The 19,247-nt window shown below is 39.5% G+C and overlaps 1 protein-coding gene across 1 annotated transcript in view; it reads right to left on the bottom strand.

Annotated features, from left to right (window-relative positions):
* Nucleotides 1–19,247, bottom strand: part of ADGRV1 (adhesion G protein-coupled receptor V1) — a 384,090-nt gene that overhangs the window by 195,808 nt on the left and 169,035 nt on the right. Inside the window, 9 exon segments of the mRNA XM_042447787.1 lie at nucleotides 61–293; nucleotides 2,853–3,038; nucleotides 5,700–5,838; nucleotides 8,572–8,695; nucleotides 10,231–10,348; nucleotides 11,103–11,267; nucleotides 14,554–14,733; nucleotides 17,131–17,313; nucleotides 18,218–18,394. Of these exon segments, the coding sequence (XP_042303721.1) occupies nucleotides 61–293; nucleotides 2,853–3,038; nucleotides 5,700–5,838; nucleotides 8,572–8,695; nucleotides 10,231–10,348; nucleotides 11,103–11,267; nucleotides 14,554–14,733; nucleotides 17,131–17,313; nucleotides 18,218–18,394 (1,505 nt within the window).

Raw genomic sequence — 19,247 nt, forward strand, 5'->3', positions numbered from 1 at the left:
CATTTACCACATTTTGTTCCTGTGGCTAATCTTCTCCAATATCATAAAATTTATGTTTACCTTCCCAGTATTTCCAGTTTTGTAAGTTCTACCGAAAACTCCTCAGGACCTTCAGGAAGGTCATCATCATAAATTTCAATATAAATCATTTTTAAAGTTTCATTGGGTTTAAACGTAAGCTCTCCCAACATAACAACAAAATCCATGCCTTCTACTGCAGTCCCATTCAGTATCTGGTACGAGAGAGAAATTTTCCCATAATATCCACGGGAACGGACAACTGTGACATTAGCCTGTTGAAGACAAATATTTCTTAAGGATTCAACAATATATTTTCCTAGTCATTCTAGATTTAATGAACCATATCAACTGATTTGGCTCTTGCACTAGATTTCTCGTAAATACAGGAAACATTCTTAGTAAAAAAAAAAATTGTTGGCATTTGCTTCATAGTTCTGTAGTATGAGATGAGCACTGATTGCCTTCAGGCACAGAGAAAATGCACACATACAAACATGCAGAGACCATGTGCGCTTATGCAGAGAGATGGCTCTGTTCTCTGTGTATATGCAGTAGCTTCTAAACAAGAAATGATTCTGTGGTGCTTCATTTCTTCTGCAATCATAACTCTTATATATTTACTGGAATAACATAATGTTTTTCTCCCCAAAATAGGACTCAAGGCAAAACAACTAAGACTGAACAAAAATGTGTTTAAAATATAATGCCATTTGATATACTAAAGCACAGTAAAATTAAAAACAAAATTTGAAACACATTAGTAAAATAAACAAAGAAAATTTATCAGCATACAGGAAAATCCCTCAGCAACCTGCCTGAATAAAAAAAAATATTTGCTTAGAAGGACAATATAGAAGGATAATAGGAAGGGGCACAGCCTAACCTCCCTTGGTAGAAAGATCTACAGTTGTGGAGCCATTGATAAAGACTAGCTTGCATCTACACTAGACAGGCCTTTGAGGGTGGTGGACAGATGAACTACATCCAAGGGTATTAAAAGAACTGGCAAATGTAATATCGGTGCCATCTTTGAAAACTCCTGGAGAACAGGAGAAGTGCCAGCAGACTGGAGGAGGGCAAACGTTGTCCCCATCTTCAAAAAGGGGAAAAAAGAGGATCCCAACAATTATCATCCAGTTAGTCTGACATCAATACCAAGAAAGATTCTAGACCAGATCATTAAACAGAGAGTCTGTGAACATCTAGAAAACAATTCCATAATCACAAAAAGTCAACACGGGTTTCAGAGAAAGAAGTCATGCCAGACAAATTTAATCTCTTTTTTGATAAAATTACCAGCCTGGTAGATGAAGGGAAAACTGTGGATATAGTATATCTTGATTTCAGTAAGGCTTTTGACAGGGTACTCCATGACATTCTTGCAAACAAGCTAGTGAAATGTGGGCTAGACAAAATAACTGTTACATGGATTTGTAATTGGTTGACTGGCCAAACCCAAAGGGTGCTCAACAATGGCTCCTTTTCATTCTGGAGAGAAGTGACCAGTGGGGTCCCACAGGGCTCTGTCCTGGGCCCAGTGCTATTCAACATCTTTATCAATGACTTAGATGAAAGAATTGGGGGTATATTTATCAAATTTGCAGATGACACCAAATTAGGAGGAGTAGCTAATACCCCTGAGGACTTCAGAATGACCTCAAACTTCAGAATGACCTCAATAGATTAGAAAGCTGGGCCAAAGCTAACAAAATGAATTTTGACACGGAGAAATGTACTGCATTTAGGGCAGAAAATGAAATGGACAAATATAGGATTGGGGACACCTGGCTGAATGAAACTGTGTGAAGGGGATCTGGGAGTCCAATTAGACCACAAATCGAACATGAGTCAACAGTGAGGCAGCTAACAAAGCCAATACGATTTTAGGCTGCTTCAATAAAAGTATAGTGGCTAGATCAAGGGAAGTAATAGTGCCACTGTATACTGCTTTGGTCAGGCAGAACTGAGATGCTGTGTCCAGTTCTAGGCATCACAATTCAAAAAGGACATTGAGAAACTGGAGCGTGTCCAACGGAGGGTGACCAAAATGGTGAAGGGTCTGGAAACCATGTCCTATGAGGAACGACTTAGGGAGCTGGGGATGTTTAGCCTGGAAAAGAGAAGGTTAAGGGGTGATACGATAGCCCTGTTTAAATACTTGAAGGGATGTCATATTGAGGAGGGAGCAAGCTTGTTTTCTGCTGCTCCAGAGAACAGGACCCGGAGCAATGGATGCAAACTACAGGAAAAGAGATTCCACCTCAACATTAGGGGGAACTTCCTGACAGTAAGGGCTGTTTGACAGTGGAATACACTTCCTCAGAGTGTAGTGGAGTCTTCTTCCTTAGAGGTCTTTAAACAGAGGCTGGATGGCCACCTGTCAGGGATGCTTTTATTGAGATTTCCTGCATGGTAGGGGGTTGGACTGGATGGGCCTTGCGGTCTCTTCCAACTCTATGATTCTATGATTCTGTGACCCAAGAGAAAGGCCAGTAGATAGACAATGATCTGCAGATAAATGTTCTGACATTTTAGCCTGCTTTTGCATAGCGTTCCTTAATGTGAGGAACCCTTGCATGATAAAGGCAAATAACCAGGTTCTGGGATCACGTCCTAATAGGTTCATGTATTGTCTTTCTTACACCAGACTGTGTGCATACTAGCTCAGAGAATCTGCTGATATTCACCTTTCGCTTAATTAAATGACACTTAATTGATGATTAAATTAAAATACAACTAAACCACACTACCACCATGAGTTTACTGGGAAAGGTTGGGTTGTATATGACAGCCTTAAACTTAAAATAATTCAGTATTTAAACTCCACATACCCACTTTTCTTCTTCTGTCACCTGAAGTAGTTCCTGGGAAAATGCAAACTGCCCATAGGGCAAGTCACTAGCAGCCATGGTGATATATGCTGTGCTGGTGGACTCATTGATGACTCCTCCATCACTGATACCAGTTAGATGAAACTGATAATAATGTTTTTCCTCGGGGAGATTATCATCTAGTGCCTAAAGAAAAGAAAAGAGACTAACCTAAAACGATTTTAAAACATTCACAAGCTCAGGGAGTTTTGCTGTTAAATGTGTAACAAGAGACACAACGTAACCAATACGTGACACCAGTGTCACAATCTGATACTTCAGATAGGCCAGATGAGATGCTATAAGATATAGCAGAAGCCTCACTATTTTAGCACACTGCCAAAAACACTGTCTGAGGTCACACATGACTGGCTCTTGAGACTGCAGGCAAACAGAAGACAAATGTGTCATGATGTTTCTGGCTATCTGCTGCTCTAGCTACTTAGAGTGCTTGTCAAATGTTTGCAGTGTTGATTCAAGTTGAAGGATTTTCATTCGCTTCTGTTCCTAACATGACTCTTTTTATGTGGCTTGCAAATGTGAGTAGAGGCATCCCCTTCTTTCCTACTAGTACAAGCTGAACTCCAACCTCTCAGCTTTGTTTTTCATGTAGGAAATCACTGAAGGCACACATGTACACATTGTCTGTACAACTTGTGACCAATATCCTTGCTGATGCTGTATTGTGTAGTTTTTTTTTCTTTCCATATTCCTAATTTTTCATTATTTCCTATAAGAAGCATTAGGAGAAAGAAAATCTCTGTCTGCAAGGATACCTGGGCAAGGTTGTTACTGGCTGTTCTACCAGGTCTCAGGGAATAGGTGGTACTGTGACATCACTGTATGTTGTTATGTAGTAAGATGTCACAAATGTTTTCACCATCAAATAAGTTAAACCATAAGAGATGCCATACTGGATCAGGCCAAAGGCCTATTTAGCTCAAAAGACAAACAGCATGTCCACTAGCAGGAGATAAGTACAACTGCACCCTCCTTCTCATGCTCCCTATCAACCGACTCACTAAGTGCAGTGCATCTGGAGGTGACAAATAATCATCACCAAGAGTAGCCACAGATAACCCACACCCTGCTTGAATTTATTTAATCGCATTTTAATTTTTTAAAATTTATTGTATTTTTTTTTAAAAAGTATGTGCTCTAAACAAGTTTATTGTGAATCCCAGAAAGATACAGTAAACCACTTAAAATATGTATTTATTGAAGTGGTGAACAAACAGACCTTTATGAATATATTAATAAAATACTTTGGCTTCTACCATTCAGCTGCTCAAAATAAAAATGAGCCTGATCCAAGATGGCGGTGCAGAACACACTACTGTCAACATTCTTAAAGTGGATGTTTTATCCTTTAGGCAGAGACCATGTGATGTCAAGATCTTCAGTCTGTGGCTCCAAAAATTCTCCTGTATAGCCAAAATAGTTGAAACACATGGTACCTCAGTTCCAAATACAGTACAGGCAAATCACAGGGTCATGGTGTTCTGAGTTAAAATGTCCAACCACTGGTTGCTCAAGCTTTCTGGTCAGGATTGCAGACTTGTGGTTATTGATTTTTTGAAAAAATATTTGCATTATTCCTATCCTTCCCACTTCCCATATAAATCGAGAGAGGGAGGGAGAGAGGCAGTGTGGTGTAGTGGTTTGAGTGTTATGGCTCAAAATAGGCAGTTGGGGGCAGTTTCCGGCCACTCCAGGGGTGTGGCATTTAGATGACACACACCCCTGGAGCACCCAGAAGCTGCCCCAGGGTTGCGTCGGGGCAGCCTAAGTCAGCCCAAAGCCAGCTTAAAAGGAGCAGATATTTTCTGCTCCTTTCTGCAGTCCATGTGGACTGTGGCAGAAGGTGCCCTTGGGATCACAATGTGTTGTTGCCACAGTCCTAGGGCAATTAGGCCAGGAGCAGCTTCTGGCCTTGCTTTCCTGCCCATCTGTTTCACCCCTATGACTCTGGTGACCAAGGTTCAAATCCTTGCTCAGCCATGGGAACCCAATGGGTGACCTTGAGCAAGTAACATTCTCTCAGCCTCAGAAAAGGCAGGGGCAATCCCCCCCCAAACCGTAGGGTTGCCTTACAGTTACCATAAATTGGAAATTGTTTGAAAGCACACAACCATCCATCCATCCATCCATCCATCCATCCATCTATCTATCTCATACTTGGAGACTATAAGTCTCTTTGAATCCCAATTTTTTGGGGGAAGCGGGGTATAAATAATAATAATAATAATAATAATAATAATAATCAGTTTTTATAAAACTATCTGTTTTATTCTCTTTATTATATAGCATCATAAATATGATGGCACAGAAATTACATGTCACTTCTAAGTTGTCACTTCTGCACTGAAACTATGAAATCTGTGAAGCTATACAGTTGCCCCTTCATTCTCACAACTTGAGATCCACAGTCTTGAATACTCATGGAGAGGTGCACTTATGGACATGCTCCCCATTCAAGCCTATGGGGCTTGAATATTGGCGAGTCTCTGTTTTCGCAGAGGGGTCCGGAACAGATCCCCCACAAAAACGGAGGGCTGACTGTACATCCTTTTATCTGTTTTTAATCTCCAACCATTTTGCTTCAGTAGATGACCCTGTGTTCTAGTACTGTATTATGAAAGAGGAAGAAAATCTCATTACCTGTTTTGTGCATATATATCTTCTCATGAGCATCCTCTGATTGTTGGTCAAGCCTTTGGGATTTCTAATTGTTGTGTTTCACCGTCCCATCTTGAGCTCAGCATTTATAATATACATTTGCCATGATAAGAACAGTATAGTCCATACCTGTATAATCACAACAGCAGCTGACTGCCTGTCTCTCATGGTGAAAGTTCCTGATAGCTCAGCAAATTCCTTCTGATCAGGTGGTGTTATATTCCAGGAGACTGTAACCTCTCCAATAATCCCTGGCCCTCGTACTATGCTGAAGGCAACAATAAAGATATGGTCACATTTCAAATTTGATTTCATGTATTTGGTTTTGCCCTTCAAATGCCTTCAGGTAAAAATACTGCAGCTAATCCTAAGCAAAACAGTTTTCTCAAAAAAAGAGGGGGGAAAGATTGAGGTACCCTGAAAGGGCAAATTGTAGATTGTAGCACAGACTTCTGCATTTATACTTTTCAATTTAATTCATACAATGGCTGGACATGAAAGTAATCTGATCCTCAGATGAACTGGATATTCAAGAGTGTTTATAGGTACCAGCTTCATCAGCAATGGTTGTCAGAAACAAATATGGAGAGGGGAGTGAAAAGAGAAGAGGCACATATTGCCATGACCATTTAAAACTATCATTGCTAGGTCTTTGCTATTAGTCCTGTGTGGATTCTATTACTGTATTTACTCTAGGGATATTCTGTAGTGGAATTAGCAGGGTTTGACACCTAGTATAAACATGTTTTGTGGTCCAGCATGATGGTGATCCATTGAAATACAATGAGGAAAGGCAGCAACTGAATTTTAAAATTCTCCAGATTGATTGAAAACAGAAGTGAAAACTCCTTCGAATACATGCTTTACACACACACACAACACTAGTTAAGACCATCAGTCTTCCCCAATGGTGGAAACTTTTTTATTTGTATAGACAAATATTTGTAAGAGAGGCAGGTTGCACGCTCTCATCTGCAGCTGTGGTTGCTGGTCCAGGAGGTCAGAACAGAGCCAAGCAGCCAAGGAGGCTCCGCAACATGTGAAAGAGGCAGGACTGGGGTGGTTTGCAGCCAATCAGGAGCAGGCAGGGTTTTGCCTCCTGATTGGCTGCCGAGATTGTTGGACCTGATCGAAGACTATGCTGTGCAAACTTCAATCATGTCCAACGGGGTGGCATAAAATGCCACATAGCTGAGCCTCTAAGGCCATTTGCTCCTTAGCGTCACCCCCTCCCCCCTCTGTATTGTATAAGTTTGGGGAGGCTGCTTGTTTCTCTCTGTTGTATTTATATCATAATTATGCAGGCGGACCATGGAATCGGGATTCGGGTTTGGTTGAAAAGGGTACAGACAGGAGTCCCCTTATGGGACCTGGGGAGGGGAGTGAGCTGCTAATGCCCAGCCCAGGTGGGGGCTGAGAGCTTGGCAGGCACCCCCGTTCAAGTAAAGGCAATGGGAGGGGCTCTCACCTGTGTGGTATGCCAGGGGGTGAACCCCCCCCCCCCCCGCCAGCACCACTTCTGTTCTCCGGTGGAGGCCAGAGGTTTGGTTCATCAGACAGCAAGCTGGCTGGCTGATGAACAGATCCGGTCCCATGCCAACTACTGCAGCTATTGTCAATAAACAGTTGTGGCCAATTTCAATCCAGTCCTTGGTGTGGTGTCTTTCTTTTCTGGAATAGCGAATGTGACCTCTTGGACATGCAAACATCATTTTTCTTTATGTGTACATATGCAAATATGTTTACATTAAGAGGCAAAAATCCATAACCTAGGGTGCATCTACACTAGAAATAATGCAAACTGACACCAGTTCAAGTGTTATTGTTTCATCCTATAAAAACCTCAGGTTTGTAGGAGTTTATCGCATGATGTAATTATCTGTTTTACCTCTATAGGGTTTAAGTCTTAACTCAGGCTGCATCCTGATCTTATCGGAAGGTGTTTGCCACTGAATCTGCCACCCAAATACATCCCAGGTGCATCCCCGCTTCCAGGAGCACTCCTCGTGGCTCTTCTCATATCCTGGAGTTTTTCCAGCTATGGGAACGCTCCTGGAAGTGATGTTGCACCTGGGATGTATTCAGGTAGCAGATTCAGCAGCAAAAACCTTCCAATAAGATCAGGCTGCAGCCTGAATTAACATTTAAGACAGATAGAGGTAAAACAGATTATTAAGCTTTGCAATAAGTTCCATAGTTTGACAAGGTCTTTAGCCTTCTCTGCCAAAGAGTGCTGGTACCTCACAAAACTTCAAATTCAATTATCTTGTAAGGTAAAGTCACGGCAGTTAAAGTGTCAAATGGCATGATTTCTACAGTATAGGTGCACACCTAGAAAAGTTATCTTTTTGGACTACGACTCCCATAATTACCCAGCTAGCATGCACAGTGGCCAATAATTTGCAAAAATCCTAGCATCCAATGAGAGGAATGGGAAATACTTGAATTATTCAAAAGAGATAAACCTTGGGAAAACAGACTTTTGGTAAGCAGATCTATTGCTTTCACACACTCTCACTAACTGACCACTATAAAGATCTGAAAGACCTGCATCATATTATGCAGCCCTTTGAAAATTTAGGGCAAGGGTCATGATTTGCATCTTTCTGGATCACACTACATTCTATCTCACTCCCAAAGCAATGTCAATATGCTTTATACCTGAACACATATTAGTCCTTGAAGAAATGGGGTAAGTCTTAAAGATTCTGCCCCATTTCTTTTTTTTTATCTTTCTATCTCCCCCTTCTTTCTTTTTATCTTTCTATCTCCCCCTTTCCTTCTTTTTACTGAATATTCAGCATCTCTACAAGTGAGCCACAGAAAGTCACATTCCTATTAATTTAAGACATTTCTTTTTAAAAAAAATTGTTTACAAAGCTTAAATTTGTTTAATGTTACCAAGCATAAATAAGGGTGGGATTTTATCCTTGGCAAACAAATGTGTACAGATTTCAACAGTATTTTATAACCAAAGCAGAGAATTCAGCAAGGTACCTACCCAATAAAAGCAGTCCCATTGTACTTTCCTACAGGTTCCCCTATCAGGATATGTGTGGTGGATGGAGATATCCCAACAATCCCAGATGCTCCCTGATCTCCCAGTATAGTGATGGTTGCCATTCCTGTGGATACAAATCCATTTCCTGATTAAAAACTCATTGGCACGACTGACTATTTTTTAAAAACTGAATCCAATGTGGCTTACAATTTACTAATAAGGAAAGCCATTTATGCACAGCCATACAGCACAGCTGAATTCTCATTGTGGCTGGTGAAACGTCAGAAAGAAAATCTTCTAGAACCTGGCCACATAGCCCAAAACCCCCACAAAACACTATGGATGCCGGCCATGAAAGCCTTCGACTTCTCATTGTACTGCTCACTATTATTGCACAAATTTCTGAAAATATGTAAATTAACCATTTGCCCATAACATGACAGTCTAGATGTGTGCTTCTATTGTCAACTGTTATATAACTTACTCTTTATTTTTCAGTAGAATATATTAATTGGTTGGAACAAGGATTTAGAGTTTCAGAAATTTGTTAAGTTTGGTAGCTTGTTTGTAATGCAAACACTTAACTGAGCACTGTAATTTTGGAGGTAGGATGAGGGCAGACATGATTTATGCCTTAATCTAACCTTTTTCCAGCCAAGGGACATGGTTGCAATGCCAGCACATAGATTGGCACAGTGATCCTAAGTATCCCCATAGGTAGGGAGAGCATTGGATATAACACAGGTTCAGTTTGCCTAGTTTCGCCTCAGTTGTCCCTTGGCCATCTTGGCCAGCCAGAACTTCACTCAGTGTGATTTCTCCCTTGGATTCTGAGATAGAATCATGTAATAGAATCATAGAGTTGAAAGAGACTGCAAGTCACCCCATTGCCATGCAAGAATACACAATCAAAGCACTCCCAACAGATGACCATCCAGTCTGTGTTCAAAACCTTTAAAGGAAGAGAGTCCACCACTCTCCAAAGCAGCATATATTCACCTTTGAACAGCTCTTACCATCTCTTTTCCTGTAGTTTGAATCTATTGTTGTGTCCTAGTCTCTGCAGCAGCAGAAAACAAGTTTGCTCCATCCTCAGCATGACACTCCTTTCAAATATTTAAACATGGCTATCATGACATTCCTTAACCTTCACCTCTCCAGGCTAAACATACCCATCTCCCTAAGACACTTCCTCATAGGACACAGTTTCCAGACTTTTCACTATGTAGGCCATCCTCCTCTGGACACCACAATGAAAGCTATTATGAATGCTGGAGCCAACATTTTGCAGTTTAGGTTGAAAACCCACTTTGATGTCTATGCAAGTTTAAACATTATCATAAAAACTACTGACTAGAAATAGCAAAACCATATTAAGGAAAAATTTGCAGATTAAACAAATGTAACAACAATTTGAAATAGCACAAATTATTTTATACAGTTGAATTATAGGAGGAAATTATTATGAGAGTGTTAAATGTCAATGAATTGATAAAACATGTAAACCCCACATTTTCTGCCTCCAAATTTTAGCCTAGTAATGCCATTGTGTAACCCAAGAACCTTCTAAAAACAACTGGGCTGGCTTTGTTTTTATTATAATCCAAGCAATGACTGTAGCTGAACTGTGCGTCATCTGAAAAGATGAGGTGTGTTTACCATTTATTGGTGATATCTCCGTGTTGTCAGTAGACAGTAGCTGAATTGTATAACTTTCATCACCTTCCAACAGTGCATCTTGAATTGCTTGCAGAAATATTGTTTTCTGGGATTCCATCTACATTAGAATGGAACAGAAATTTGTTCATTTTAAAGCTGTCAATTGGTTTACTGACAGAGGAAAATATATCTTTATCACTAAACAAATTCATACATAGAAAAATAAGTGTAATTATTTATAATTAATAGTTACTAATCATCATAAGAAAGTGACTGCTCCTTGACAAAAAAAAGACATTTGAAATACTAAATCTTTCTTGACAGAATGTGAGGGTTTAATGTGAGTGATTTTTCACCCTGAATAAATCAATATTTTTATTGGCTACATAATTATATCAGTAATTAAACTATTCATTTGTTTGAAGCTGAATGTATTGTCACATTAAATTCTCATACTCGCCCCCTCAGCTGGCTACTTTGTCAAGCAAAAGGCACCTGACCAGAAATCCCTCTCCCCTAAAGAAAAGCATCAAGGTCCCACGGTTCACAGAGGCATCAAGAAGCAAAGGTCACCGCCATTCTTCAGTAGCCTTAAAATCCCACCAATCCTATCACTGCCCAGGTGATTTTGAAGAAATCTCTCTACCTATTTTTGGAGTCAGTTTACCCATGCAAACACATTACATTAAGGTCAAGCATTGAGAAGTTGTCATTATACATACATCAGACAGCATTCAAACATATTTACTCATTCCTAAGGCAACACAGAGAAGGATTCTTTCCCCCCATTTCTCCATGATCCTCAGACAAACTGGTAAATACATACAAAAGCAGGAGGGAAAAGAGTAAATTCGAGGAAGCACTGAGTATACCTCAGCAAAGAGAAGTGTTCCATTGAGAGGGGTGAGATCATATTTAGCAGCCTCCTCAAGAATCCAGATAATTCGAACTTCTCCTTGGCCCCCTTCACTCCGACTTACAGTAAGAAAAACATCTGCCACAGGGTCATCAACTAATTGGGGCTCCTTTACATTTACCTAAAAAAGCAAAAATGAAAAGGAATAGAAAAAGAATGCTTTAATATATATATATATATATATATATATATATATATATATATATCCCGCCCAATCACGAAGAGGGCGGGTTACAATAGTAAGAAAAATACATAGCAATAACAATAGAATAAAAATAACAACAATTTACAATAATAATAAATAGCAAGAGGAATGCATAGCAAATAACAATAATAGCAATAAAAACTGCATAAAATTAACATATCAAATCAATACAACTTAAAATTAATCCCCAGAATACATAGCAAATAACAATAACAAAAATGACAAAAAAATCATAATAGCAATAAATAACAAAAACTGACAAAGTCTAACTCTCTCCTGGCAGCAGGAATACAATACAGTGCAAAATGCAAGACGACAATAACAACAAAAGACTAGACCCTTATACTCCCTCAAGCATCAACTAATAATAACAATAATAATAACATTCCTTTCAGGCTGGAGCAGTCTTCCAGAAGGCTGGGAAGCTGGTGTTAAATGTGCTGCTCTCCTGCTATGCCCCCAAAACAGCTGGAACCCTGGGCAAGCTGGAACAGTCTTCTGGAGGGCTGGGAAGCCGGCGTTAAGTTGCTGACCTGGTGTCTCTCAGCCTCAGTTGCTGGCCTGGTGTTTCTAGGGGTGGGGCGGCATTATAGAGTGCTGCTCAAAGCCATGCCCTGGTTGCTGTGCCTCTGCTGCTGAGTCCTGGCAGATATTAAAGGGACACAGGTACCTTCCCAGCCTGGTGTCTCTCAGCCTCAGTCGCTTTAACACTCTGCATGTAGTGCACAGTACATCACTGATGGATCTTTGTTTGTATTTGTTAAATGGCCAACACAGCTACCCCTGTATGTTTTCTGAATTGTGATACTGCATCGTAGCTGCAACAGGGGGACCATGAAGAGTAGCCTGTGGACTGGGAATTCAACCAAAGTAAAATAATTTTTTATCTTCTTAAATTTGGACTGAATTTGCTTGTTTTACTTCTACACCACCAAAATGTACCTGATGCAAAAACATGGAGAGTTCTTGAGGAATCCATTGTTCCCTGCCTACAAAGAGGCCTGTGACCTCACTGGAATGCAGAAATACTGGATTGCAAAAGAGGAATCCCTATTGAGATGCAAATGGACTTTAAATTTCTTGGATTTTGAAAATCTCCCTATTGCCACATGGCCAGAAGGAGGAGGAGTCTGCCTGCAAAACATTTTTACTAAGGATTGAAACAACATGCAGGCATCTGACTAACATCTCTAATTGTTTTATTTTCCCTGTTTGGTTTGTAACGTCTTGCCTGATGAAGAAGCCCATGGAGCTTCAAAAGCTTGCCACAAGTATATTGTGCATTTCAGTAGGCCAATAAAGGTTTCACTGATGGATTTTTGACTGTGCATGTAGAAATGTTATCAATGTCTTGCCACAGAGATCATTGGTGCTGTCAAACAGGGCAGTGCTGAGTATCCTTTCAGTGCTATGCATGAAGTTCATGATTAAGGGTGGGGGCCATCTTTGCAATCCAAAGTATTAGATGCACAGAGGTAGTGGCATGCAACCAAATATCTACTACTGTGCATACATCAGTCTCACTGCGTCAGTAAGTCTTAAGGGAGAACAAACAGGATTTGATTCAAAACAGCAATTATTTAGCAAAATCCATCAATACCAATATTATGAATACTGTAAAACTCACAGATCCATTTTTTCCCTCATGCATCTGAAAAAAGTGACTGTATTTGTAACACAAATATTTCTGTTTATTACATTTTCCAAAGAATTATGAACCAATACAGCCTGTACCAGAGATTGTTTTGCATGGACACAACCTAGTGCTTTTCCTGTGCAACAGTGTCTTAGCAACAACAGACTTGAGAATGATCTGAAGCATGCTTGTCTTAATATCCTTTAAAACAAAAGCCATCTCATCTCTGCTATCAAAACCTGTTATTACACCTCTCTCCGTTAAATAAAGCTGTCTGTGCAAAACTACTAGGTAAACGAAGGAAGAAACCACATGATCATGGGATCAGAATAATGGAGTTAATGTACTGTAAACGAAAGAACTAGTCTTAGAATCCAAATTGAGAGGAAAAACACAATTAATTTGGAAAAATAATACAGGGTGATTAAAAAAGAATGGTGCAAAACTGGATAAGAACAGGTTTACTTTTGCACCATTTTTTAAAAATCACCCAGTATAGAGCCAGCATGGTGTAGTGTTATAGTGGTTTGAGCACTTAACTATGACCCTGGAGTCTAGGGTTCAATTCCATTCTCAGTCATGGAAACCCATTGGGTAACCTTGGGTAAGTCACACATCCTCAGCCTCAGAAAACCCCATGATAGGACCATCTTAGGGTTGTTAAAAGTTGGAAACAACTTGAAGTTACACAACAATAACAAATACATGCAAGAGATTTTGAAACTTTACCTAAAGTAGAAACCCAGACTAAGACAAATGAAACTTATTAAAGTTTCCCAGATGAAAACAAAACTGATAACTTTAGCACATCTCATGGAAGCAGACATTATCAGTGAAGAGACAGGGCCCTCAGGAGAACTTTCATTTTATAATAACAAAGACCTCACACAAAACAAGGAGTTAATGTGCTGTAAACTAAAGAACCTATGTTGCTTTTTCTTCCCTTCACAATATACTCTATACCTTATCCTGTGCCTTAGCACCATACTTTGAGGCTTATCACCTCTACTTCATATCACTGGCAGGGGTAAGACACTTGCACAACTTAATGATCTCAGGGCAGGGGTATGTCACAGTTATTGCACATTATGAAGCAGATGAAGATGATGAAATTTTCTATCAGTCATGCCTCTCTTTTCATGTTTGTTCTTTTTTTTAAAAAAGAGATATTTCACTGACATTTTTAGAAAAATGACAGAAAATAAAGAACAACCATATTGACTCTGGGTCCATCAGGACAAGAGTAGGCAAAGAAGGAAATCAAACATGCTGTCTATATTCTGCATCTCGTTTTCTGTTTTACTCAAAAGACTGTCTACTAATCCATCATCTTTGTGAGGTGCTAACTCTCATTGCAAGGCCCATATTTTGATAAAATGAATTGCATTTTAGCTGTGCTGTACCATATGTTACTTATAGCTGATACACACATACTAAAATATATAAAATGTAAGTATACGGTCTTGTTGTACATAACATTATGTTTTTAAAATAACAGTTGATTAAATAACTCCACAGCCAGAATCACATAACTGTTTTGAAATGTATCATTCTGCTAACACTTACATGCTTTTCTTCAAATCCAAATAGTCCAATAGGAGAATCATTTGGTGGAATGGCAACAACCACTTGCACATCCTTTCCTAGTCGGGCACCTCCTGTCACTCTAAGTAAAGTGACACTGAACATCTCCAAAAACTCAACAATGTCATCATCTATGATAGAGATCTCTATCACTCCTGTCACCTGGAAAAGATAAAACAAACGCAAATGTATGTGAAATAACATCATTATGATCAGCATAGTGATACTCAGGAAACCTACATGGTTTTATAGTTTATGTTAATGTTATGTTAGTTTATGTTAGTCTGGTGTGCAGAGGAGCATAAAGCAGCTACCTATCAGAACAAAGATTTCCCCTATCACTACACCAAAAATTGAGAATTCTTTATTTCATGTAAATACATTCTAAACATGAAAAATCAGAAGCTGTGAATACAAAGGCTATCATAGAATCATAGAGTTGGAAGAGACCACTAGGGCCATCCAGTCCAACCCCCTGCCATGCAGGAAATCCAAATCAAAGCATCCCCAACAGATGGCCATCCAGCCTCTGTTTAAAGACCTCCAAGGAAGGAGACTCTATCACCCTCCGAGGGAGTGCATTCCATTGTCGAACAACCCTTACTGTCAGGAAGTCCCTCCTAATGTTGAGTTGGAATCTCTTTTCCTGTAGCTTGCATCCATTGTTCCGGGTCCTGTTCTCTGGAGCAGCAGAAAACAAGCTTGCTCCCTCTTCAATATGACATCCTTTCAAATATTTAAACAGGGCGATCATATCACCTCTTAACCTTCTTTTCTCCAGGCTAAACATCCCCAGCTCCCTAAGTCGTTCCTCATAGGGCATGGTTTCCAGACCCTTCACTATTTTTGTTGCCCTCCTTTGGACATGCTCCAGTTTCTCAATGTCCTTTCTGAATTGTGGCACCCAGAACTGGACACAATATTCCAGGTGGGGCCTGACCAAAGCAGAATACAGTGGCACTATTACTTCTCTTGATCTAGACACTATACTTCTATTGATGCAGCCTAAAATAGCATTGGCCTTTTTAGCTGCCGCATCACACTGTTCACTCATGTTCAACTTGTGGTCTACTTGGACTCCTAGATCCCTTTCACACATAGTTTCATTCAGCCAGGTGTCACCCATCCTATATCTGTGCATTTTATTTTTCCGCCCTAATTGCAATACCTTACATTTCTCCGTGTTGAATTTCATTTTGTTAGCTTTGGCCCAGCTTTCTAGTCTATTCAGGATATTTTGAATCTTGGTCCTGTCCTCTGGGGTATTAGCTATTCTCCCTAATTTGGTATCATCTGCAAATTTGATAAGTATGCTCCCAATTCTGTCATCCAGGTCATTGATAAAGATGTTGAATAGCACTGGGCCCAGGACAGAGCCCTGTGGGACCCCACTGGTCACTTCTCTCCAGAATGAAAAGGAGCCATTGTTGAGCACCCTTTGGGTTCGGCCGGTCAACCAATTACAGATCCATGTAACAGTTACTTTGTCTAGCCCACATTTAACAAGCTTGTTTGCAAGAATATCATGGGAAACCTTGTCAAAGGCCTTACTGAAATCAAGATACACTATATCCACAGCATTCTCTTCATCTACTAAGCTGGTAATTTTATCAAAGAAAGAGATCAGGTTTGTCTGGCATGACTTGTTTCTCTGAAACCCATGTTGACTTTTTGTGATTATGGCATTGCCATCTAGATGTTCACAGACTCTTTGTTTAATTATCTGCTCTACAATCTTTCCTGGGATTGATGTCAGACTAACTGGACGATAATTGTTGGGATCCTCTTTTTTTCCCTTTTTGAAGATAGGGACAACATTTGCCCTCCTCCAGTCTGCTGGGACTTCTCCTGTTCTCCAAGAGTTTTCAAAGATTATTGCCAATGGCTCCGATATTACATTTGCCAGTTCTTTTAATACCCTTGGATGGAGTTCATCTGGTCCCGGAGACTTAAATTCATTTAGATTAACAAGGTGTTCCTCTACCAAAACCAAACTAAATAATCTGAGGGAATTAAAACAACTCTATGACACCAGACATATGGGCAGAGGACAAGTTTTCCTATGGCTGAGAAGCAGGTACTTAAAGGTGAAATCCTAGAACTGGATGTAAACTCCACTGAATTCAGTAGCTTATGTCTAATGTCAGGCTGACATCCACCACCACAGAATTTCTTTAATCTTCTTGTCCCCTTTAAGAACCCCACAAAAGCCTGGCTCTTCAGGGTTTCCTAACATAGGGAGGATGTCTGGGATGGTGTGGGTGGTTTCATAGGGAGCTATGGCAGTAGTTCACCTTCTTGGATCAATGGATGACACTTCTGTCACTGAAATTATCTCTTTGAATCCTAGCAAAGGAAGCTTATGTCTTAATTGACTTGTTCAAAATTGTGCTGTGAGTTCACAAAGCAAGCAAAAGAGACAAAACAAATGTGAAGAGGTTTTCACATGATTAATAACAATCAACATATGTGGTACATAACCACAAAAATACAGAAAATTTAACAGTACAGGATGCTCTAAAACAGGTGAGACTATTTTAGCATCAGCATACTGCATACTTGTCCATCTGAAAATGTAAGGTTCCCAGATGATGGTGTAAAATCTTCTAGGCTAGCAGTGGTAGGTGTGGCATCCCAGTACAAATTAATGGTTCCAAACTGTCCTGCTGTTCGAACAACATGAAGCTTCAGAACATTATCTGGAGGAGGTACCTCATAACCAGACACGGTTCCACTCACATCCTGGAAAGAAATCAATCTTTAATACATTCTTTGGACAATTATATTGAGGACAATAATGTTTGCATTTCTGGCATAGGAAAAAATGGAAAACAAAACAGCACATGTTCAGATGGTTCTGGATCTACCAGTCAGTTAAAAAACATTATCTTAATTCTCAATTTCAGTTCTCTGAGGAATCCTGTTCCTGTCATCACATGCACAGATAGCAGAGTCACACAGGAACAAACACTGAATGGAAGCTTTCTTGCAAAAAGCTGACATTCCACTTTCACTTCCAATGTGAATCCTTTATGAATTTTGCTCCAAGAGTTGAAACACGTAGTGATTGTTCATCCATCTATGCAGTTCTCATTTGCAGTGTCTGTTCCATCAAATACGTTAAATACTACTATAACTCATTTTAATTTGATGATCTTTGCTAGCACTATTTTGACCCTTTATAACATCAAGGTTATCACCACCCCTTTACCCACACTATTTGTTCAGCCTGTTTGTTCAGAGGCTGCACATACTGAAAAGTCCCTTGCCATTGTAACTGGAGCCAATGTTCTTCACTGCCCTAAGAACTGGCTTTAACAGTAATGACACTACATTTGCCAAGTATGAATGATTATGGTTTGGTGCTGGTTTAAGATCCTGGTTTGTCCCAAAGAAAATAATCATTAGTTTCTCTGTCCTTATAAAATGGGAAAGAAAGTATGGTTTATTAAAGACTTTCTGGTCTAATTATGGCATTCACAAAGAACTTGTATACACAAACAAATGGCTTGTGTCTATCTCTTCTTGTTAAGATGATACATGATTATACAGTCCATCTTTTCTGTCTATAAATGGCAGGTCTTAGATTATGTGAAACATGAGTGATAACAGTCTCAGGCACTGACATTTTTCAGTTAGCTCTCACCTTGGTAGCATTAAAATGAAATATTCCTCTGGGGTCATCATTTTCTTCAATCATTATCTCAGCTATTTCTAAGCCAAGTCTCTTCACACTTGGCTGCCCTCCAGCAAGAGAAGGGTCTAGCAATTCCACACTGGTAATATTAATTACAAATCCCTCTTGTAATTCTGGAACATTATCCTGTAGGAGAAAAGGTATTTTTCAGTGCCCTTACAAATTCTAATCATAATTTTGATAGCCTGTAAGGAGAAATTACTTCACGTTCTGATTAAATAGGTGTCAACTAAAACTGCACTGGACTAGACTACGGCAGATTAATTAACAAAATCATTATATTAAATAAAGAAGTAGGACATGTCAATGTTTTAAATAAATAAAAAAACTAATGTCCAGTCAAGGCCTTATACCATATTTAGTTTGCTGTATAATATGGCCATATCTTCTCATTAAAGGGAATACTGCTTAAAACAGCATATGGATGCAGCAACAATAAATGTTCATCACATGATGTCAAAGTAATGATGACTTCCAAACTGAGCCTTACAAAATCTGATGAACCTACAATACAAAGTTATCTTCAGAGGAAAAAGTACAGTTTCATCTTGTAGGGAATGTTGCCAAATTGAAAGTCGGGGTACAAGTCTGTTAATGTAGAACTATCCCCAGGTTTTGGAGAAGTTTTGTTCAGAAGAATCATGTGCAAAATAAAGTAAATTTGACACCTTTCACATTCTTAATATTGCACATTTAAAAAAATCTCTTATCTCAGACTTCTATATGTCATTATCTTTATTTAAAAAGAAAGATTCAAATACAGACAGAGAATTGAGTGTATTAGCATAAGGGATGGAAGGAGAATTCATCATTTTCCAAGCTAGAGTCTAATTTGGAGTCCCTGATCCCTTGAGAAACTTGTGTAGGAAGAAATATGGCATACTGAAATTTCCTGCAACTTGGGATAACTTTGTTTTTGTTCTTGGCACACGAACAAGGGGTTTGAGAAACTGTTCAGAAATTTGAGAAACTTCACTGC

This window comes from Sceloporus undulatus, chromosome 2 (genome assembly GCF_019175285.1).
Source record: "Sceloporus undulatus isolate JIND9_A2432 ecotype Alabama chromosome 2, SceUnd_v1.1, whole genome shotgun sequence".
NCBI lineage: Eukaryota > Metazoa > Chordata > Lepidosauria > Squamata > Phrynosomatidae > Sceloporus > Sceloporus undulatus.